The following is a 7,500-nucleotide window of genomic DNA, read 5'->3' as shown; positions in this document are numbered from 1 at the left end:
TCCGCTTTCTTTGTGATGTAATTTTAAACTCTGGCCGATTTACTGCTCCTCAGATCTCTGCAGGGTAAATATAGACAGCTAGCTAGACTATCTGTCCAATCTGAGTTTTCTGTTGCACGACTAAAACTACTTTTGAACGTACACATGTTCCTTCCCGAGGTTATTTTGCAGCGGTGCTGGGGCGCTCGGCCCTTAGCACCGCCCAAGACGATTGTGATTGGTTTAAAGAAATGCCAATAAACCAGAGGACGTTTTTCTCCCATCCCGGAATGCTGTGTGGACTAGCCAGACCCTCCTGTGCAACACTGTGGGGGAAGGTCTGGCAATGCGAGACTACTCTCTACACTCCTCACCTACCTTTCTTCTTCTTCTTCTTCTTCTTCTTCTATTGCCTTATTTGTCAGTTTGGCATTCCTCTGAAAACAGAGCTTTATCTGGAGCTCACTGGACACTTCTTTAACATGGTCTTTCTTATTCTTTGCCACTGAAGTCCACTGCTGTCCACTGCTACCCACAGAGCCGCACCACCTCAGGTTCACATCAGGTCATGCAGTTTTGAAACGAGATATAGTGATTTGTATAATGAAATAATGAGTTTGAAACTGCTGAAATTTGTACTTTGTGTTATTCAGATTCTTCGCATCATGTTTTATGATGCTCTCAGAGGAGGAACACATTTGCAGTAACTCCCTAAAGGCTGTATATCAATAATATTAAAGCCTGTTAGCTTTTGTTATCTATAACCTAGTTGTGTCTTGGTAACAATGACATCTTGCATCAAAGTACTTTTATAGCTATTTTTTAAGTAATACTCATCTTTGTCTAATTTTTGTCATTTTGTAAGCAAAAATACCAAACATCTGGTTCCAGCTTCTCAAATTTGAGGATTGATTCTTTTCTTTATCATATATGATAGTAAACTGATTATCTTTGGGTTTTGGACAGTTCATCAGACAAAACAAGACATTTAAAGACACCACTTTGTGCTGTGGGATATTATATGGCATTTTTTTTTTTCTATTTCCTGACATTTTATAGATACAATTTAAGCCGGAAAATTGTCTGCAAATTGATAATGGTAAACGATTTTTAGTTGCTACCCCAATCACAAAAACATATTATTTCACTTCCTGCTACTAGTATGGAGTCATGCAGATAGTTGGTTTTGTGTGCTAAGTTTATGAGATATTCACCTGTGAAAAGGAGTACTTCTAATACACGCATGTAGACAACACACACACAGCAAAAAAACAACATTTATGTATGCACAATGTATACATGAATCTGTGTTGACTACCGCTGTGCTGTGCTGTGGCTCTGTGCATTGCGAGACATTGCCTCGGCTGGCTTTAGGGCTTGATCCCGTCTAGGAACACATGTACTTAAACGTGTTTGGTGTCATGATGAAGCACCGTGGAGAAACTAAACGGCATTGTGCTGGTGTTGCAGGTGCCGGAGGGGGTCCAGAACACCGGGGCTGAGGTCAGCGAGCTGCAGCTGATGGCTGAGAATCAGACCGACCTGGAAGCGACTACAGAGCAGGACAACAACAACGACAGCCCGCCACACTCAGGTTGGGACGATACGACACACATCTGCACACACACACACACACACAATGGATAGATTGATATATGGAATTGCTGTTGATGTTGACCTTTAAAACAATTCAAAGTGCTGTATTCATGTAAATTTATATTCTGGTTGGTCTCACTTCTTCTTGCAAACTCCTAAGACAAATAAATCACTGAGAGGCACTGCAGCGAGCCCATGAATTGCACTTACTGTGGATGCCATTCATTTTGATTTATATTTACACAACATGTTAAGACTTTTGACTAGAACAATTCCAGGAATGATAATAATACCTTCAGGAATATAAATCTACCATTAATTCATTTCCTGGTAAAGCCGTGATCTGATAACGTTTTAGTGCAGCCATTTAAAAGTGATGGTCTGGGATTTGAGGAATGTGCCACGAATGCTGCGATGTCTCTCAGGAGATTACTTGTCAGTCATACAGTGAGTGCAGGGTTGGATGTTCTGCTGATGAGGAGCTGGAGGTGGTGCACTTTGTTTGTATGGTTATTTCTGCTCATGCTAACCACCCAGTTCTTCTTCTATTTATTCCAAGAAAATTGCCACTGCTGTTTCTGGAAATGGGAAACAGGATTTGTCCTCGGAAAGATTTAGCATACATCGCTATTGTGTTATGAATATGTTGTAAAATATGACTTTAAATGAAAACAAAGTGTGTACGAGGAACCCTCTGGGTGGGCCTGTTAAGTTTTCAATTGAAAGGAAAGTTGTGTTAGTTTTAAAGCTGCACAGAGGCTTGATCCTGGAACAATCCACATTTTCTCTCTCTCTCTCTCTCTCTCTCTCTCTCTCTCTCTCTCTCTCTCTCTCTCTCTCTCTCTCTCTCTCTCTCTCTCTCTCTCTCTCTCTCAGTGGGACTGAAACCAGGCTGAGAGATTTGTGGGTTGTGGCATTTAACCCACAAAGCAGCCTGGGAGTAGTTTGAACAAATGGGGAGTACAGTCCCCCTCTCTGTGTGCTCCAGTCACGGTGTAAGGAGTTTACACCATAACTCATTTCTTATAAACAAAGCAGCAGTTGCGATTAGCCTACTCTGCATGTTGTTTCATTGAACCATTTCAGTTGCAGTACAACATCATACGCTCTGCTGCTTTTCTGAGTGGCAAACAGTCCTTACTGTGCTCTGTGCTCCAACTCATTTCTACTCAAAACGATTATTGTCATCAATTCTCTAAATGTATTTTGTGTCTATATTTTCGTTCTGTGTTTCTGCAGTCAGTGCTGGCGGGGACGTTTCCCAGAGTGCCGAGGTGGACCTGTCCTGCAGCGGTTTGACTGAACTCGACCTTGGTGCAGATGAGGTTTTCATTGTATCTTCAGCTCCCAGCTCAAGCAGGCTACCTTTCTCACCTCACACGGTAATAAGACCTATTTTCATGCCAATGCAGTTGTCTTTGTTGTCACCTAGTCAGGATGTTCCTGTCCACCAAGTTATCCATTCAGGAGCCCTACAAAACGACACGCTAGCGGCGTGGCTCTATGGATGGCAGTGTCAGTCGGTCGGCCCGCCACTTTGGTCCAGACTGAAATATCTCAACATAGGTTTTATCGGAAAGTAGCTTTGATGCTATACAGTGGACAGTAAAAGTGTCTATTTAATCTCATGGCCAAACTCTCAGTGGGTGATATCCTCTCTTTGGGGGAAATGATCCCTGAACAGAGGTGACGGGGCATTTATTGCTTTGAATTGGCCCAGTGTTCCTAATAAGACTGACACCATTTTAATGGCGTACTCGTGGTACAGTCTAAATCCATGAAAACTATGAGGACATAAAGGGAAAGTGGGGATAATTAAAAGATGGGAGAAGTGTTGAAGAAGAAGCAATGGTTTGACCAAACGTTTTTTTCTCTGCTCTCTTTTGTATTCTCTTGGAATAAGAGTTGGCATAAAACAGCATTGGCAGCTTTTTGAAGGACTGGCAAGCTTTTCTGCAGCCTAGGCTAATGGAGTATTATCTACAGAGCCAGATTCCCAGCGTGTGTGCGTGTGTGTGTGTGTGTGTGTGTGTGTGTGTGTGTGTGTGTGTGTGTGTGTGTGTGTGTGTGTGTGTGTGTGGTCTGCCTGTGTGTGTCCTTGATGCAGACATCCATGTAAATAATGTTTGAGAAATGTTGCTTGTGCTAATAGCGACCAAGGTCACTGAAAAAAAAAATGCATCTTCTCAATGTAATTGCCAGATGAACCTTCAGGTTTGCGTGGTATTATCATGCCACAAACCCCCAGTAGCGCATTTAGCCATTAACCCACATTTGATAACATTTTGTTGCAAAGGACCCCTTCGAAGGACAGTTTCAATTTAGTTACACTATGGCAATGAGAAGCCTTTAAAACCTTTTTTGCTGTAGGCGGAGTGAAGAGACCATGGCGGAGAAGTCTGGATCAAGGTCTTGTACATTTCCCGCTGTCTGAAATTCAAGAGACTTAATTCAACTATTTCATATTTTTCTGGGGAGTAAATCAAGCTCCTCCAGGCGCCCCTAAGGGTCTCAGACCCCACCGGGTGGCTGATTTCTCACCTGGTGTGTCAAATCTTAAAGTTACCATTGTGTTCGTGGAGCTTTAGTGACCAAAAGAACATTTTATTTAAACCCCTAGCTAATTCTTGTCTAGACAAATCTAGCTGCTAGTGACTCTGTGTGAAGGATTATCAGGACTCGTTTTCTGTCTGATGGTTGCAACCCCTAAAACCTTCCCCCTCCCCCGATCAACAGCAGCTGACCGATCAGGAAGGATAACGTGGCCTTTGCACATCCAACTTGTTGATCAGCCTCTCCTGGTTGCTGAAGCAAATATGACCAGTGTCAATACAGTAAAGAGTCCTCCTCTCAGATAATCATTTGCTTGAACCTGTAATGTACAGTACAGTGCAGATGGTAAGAGTTTTGTCATACACACAACATCACAAACGCGACTGAAATCATTCCAAACCCCCTGCTGTTCTAATGACAGCTTTACTTTACCCAATAAATGGTTGAGATCGGTACGTGAGTCACAAACACTTGGCCGGCTGGCTGTGTGACTGAGCAGGCCAAGCTAATCAGCACAGTTCCTTCTTGTTAATCCATTAATGTAGTACACCAACACAATCGGCGATAGAAATTCAAGTGTTAGGAGTAAATGTAGCAGGTGCGATCAGCAGACTGGCAGCCGGTCGGTTCTTATGGTAGGGTACCATAAGGACTGTGTTGCTGCATGCAGTGATACGACTACAGAGTGCTGATTCTGGTTGACACAAAAAAAGTGTGGCTGTTTAAGAGGTAATGTAAGATGTTCCCTGATAGTATTATCCATCTGTTTTCATTAACATTTACCATGAGAAAAGCCAGCGCCTTTGTCACCATCTAATTCCAGCCTTTCAATCGATGCTTAAGCAGTACAGTAGCATGTCCACTGGCAGTCTTGCCTGGAAAAAAAGGGTCATTTTGCCTCTGATGTATATGATATCCAACTGCTGTGTGCCAGGCCAAAAGACTGTTGGGTCCAGATATAAAAATGTGTTCATTAATGAATACCAATGCAGGGTTCCCCCCTAAAACGTTGTTTAGCACGGTGGGAAGTATTATTTATTTTATTTTTTTCCAGCCAGGGCACAGTTGGGACAAGTCACGAATTTATGGCAGCATTAATGTAAAACCTAATAGTTTCTGAGATAACAGAATCTTAAATGGAATTGCAAAAAAAAGCTATAAGACAGACTCCACAGGGCCCTACATTAAGTCAGTGCTAAAAGCTAACTGGAGATTAGAAAATATGACTTTGTCTAAGTTTCAAACCCGAGCCGCCCCACCGTGACTGTAGTTTAAAAAAACATGCTAAAATACATTAAAAAATAATTTGATTGATAAAATATATGTGTGTAGCAAACAAACATTTGGCTAGACCATGCAATTATTTATTTCTGGGTCAAAATTTAAAATGAAATCTTGGTGGTCTTTTTTGACACTTTTTTGTTTTTGCTTTTCCTGATGTTTTTGTCTCTGTTTTTCCAAGTTTTTTGTTTTAGTGTTTTTTTACCTTTTTTGTTGTTTTTTCCAACATTTTACTCACTTTTTTCAACATTCTTTTATCAATTTTGAAATGCTATAAAATTGAATAAAACATCCAAATTCAATGAAAGTAGTGAACTGAACATTTATTTTACTTGTGAAGAGCGTTCTAGGAAACTAGCCATCCACGTTATTTCTTTTTGCTTGAAAGAAACCCAAAATTCTGATATAGAAACGTTTTTGAAAATGGGTCAAATTTGACCCCAGGACAACAGGAGGGTTAAACAAACTAATTAGGAATGAAGATGAGCACACAACATAAACAGCTCATATATCAGAGGTGGCATTATGCTTAAGCACTCAACTGCAGCTACATATAGCTCTATAATAGTCACTGACCTGCATGGAGCAGCAGTCTTGTTATTGAATCGCGCACGCATCTTTGGTATTAAAAGCCCTCTGTTGGAGCCCAGTGCAGACAGACCCACACTGCTCAGTTTAATTTCTACATATGTGCAATCTGTGTCCCTCAGCAGCGGGAGAGGTTTCTGCGGCACAGTGACACCGGCCCCAGCCCTGCAAGTGACTGGCCCTCACCAGACCCCACCACCTCACCCACTGGCACCAGGTCCACCAAGGACAGCAGCGGTGGCTTAGCCAGGCCGAGAGCGTGGAGCGTACGCACCTTCCAGGACTTCCTCCCTCCGCTGCCGCAGCTGCACAAGAAGTGGTGCAGCTGGAACTCCAGCAGTCCCTTCACCAAGCTGGTGGATAGCGTCAGTACTAGAACCCTTTTTTGTGTTTTTCTTTTTTCCTAGGACCGTTCATGACATGTGAGGTTGATGAGGAGTGGTCAGTGCTAGACTCTGGTGGGCTAATTTAATTTATTTAAAAATGAAAATAGATCTTGTCTCTAGAATTGTCTTGATCAGGTATTGTTACTTGACTCAAAGGGTCAGTTCACCAAAAGTACAAAAGATATTTCTAATTGACTCCCTGTGGTGCTTAACCAGGCAGATAGTTCTATCTATGAATCAGGCTGTCAGCATCATTTAGATGCTGACAAGCTTTTTTTCAATAATGTTCAATAAGACAAGAATAGGTCGAAAATAGTAATAAAAACTTCAAAATAACACCGTAGAAAGAAGGAAGGCAACACTAGGGTGACAAAAGTAACAACAAATTCAAATAAGCAACAAACTTCAAAAACTTAGAAGAAAAAAAAAGGACAGTAAGGAAGAAAGGCAAGAATAGGTCAAATCTCCAGTTAGCTTTTTTTTCAAAAAAAGGTGACAAACTTCAAAAACAGCAACAAAAAAGACCGTAGAAGTAACTACATATTACTGGGACGGATGCAGAAATCTCAGATTTGGATATCTCAGAACCGAGACAAATGAAACCAGGATATTGCAGACCTCGTAAACCCCTTACTCTAGCTCCAGGTCCCTCAGGTTGGCTGTCTTGGGGCTCCTGGTTGTCCTGCGATCGGGGGCGCCTCTGCTGGCCTCTAGACTGTGGAACAGCATTCACCTCCCTATCAGATCTGCCCCCTCTGTTGAGTGTGTGTATTTTACTTTTATTTATTTTTTTGATTTTAGAAATCTGCTCTGGTTTGTACAGCACTTTGGTCAACGTGGGATGTTTTTAAATTTCTAAATAAATATGACTTGACTTGACTTGAACAAATCACAAGTAAATAAGAAAATATTTACTTGACATTATTCTATCCTGTTATTCGTTCCATTGACTGAAGTAATTGATTGATTTTTAAGACTTAAAATAACTGCATGGTACTGTAGGAACAAGCTCTATTTCCTAAATCACCAGCATTTTAACTTTTTAATCTCTTAAACTTGTCTCCTCTTCATATATGTATTTTCTTGTTGTATTAGGGGAATAGCACTGGCACATTTA

General features: G+C 41.4%; 1 protein-coding gene across 3 annotated transcripts in view; it reads left to right on the top strand.

Moving 5' to 3' along the window:
• Nucleotides 1-7,500, top strand: part of si:dkey-112e17.1 (uncharacterized) — a 23,515-nt gene that overhangs the window by 14,904 nt on the left and 1,111 nt on the right. For 2 of the 3 annotated variants that reach the window (XM_028578316.1, XM_028578314.1), the window contains exons 4-6: nucleotides 1,450-1,573; nucleotides 2,815-2,957; nucleotides 6,120-6,362. In XM_028578316.1, coding sequence (XP_028434117.1) covers nucleotides 1,450-1,573; nucleotides 2,815-2,957; nucleotides 6,120-6,362 — 510 coding nt within the window. The remainder of the gene's footprint in view (nucleotides 1-1,449; nucleotides 1,574-2,814; nucleotides 2,958-6,119; nucleotides 6,363-7,500) is intronic. The other variant, XM_028578315.1, reaches the window with a different exon arrangement.

This window comes from Perca flavescens, chromosome 5, assembly GCF_004354835.1.
Source record: "Perca flavescens isolate YP-PL-M2 chromosome 5, PFLA_1.0, whole genome shotgun sequence".
Taxonomy (NCBI): Eukaryota; Metazoa; Chordata; class Actinopteri; order Perciformes; family Percidae; genus Perca; species Perca flavescens.
This window is presented reverse-complemented; position numbering and strand designations above follow the sequence as displayed.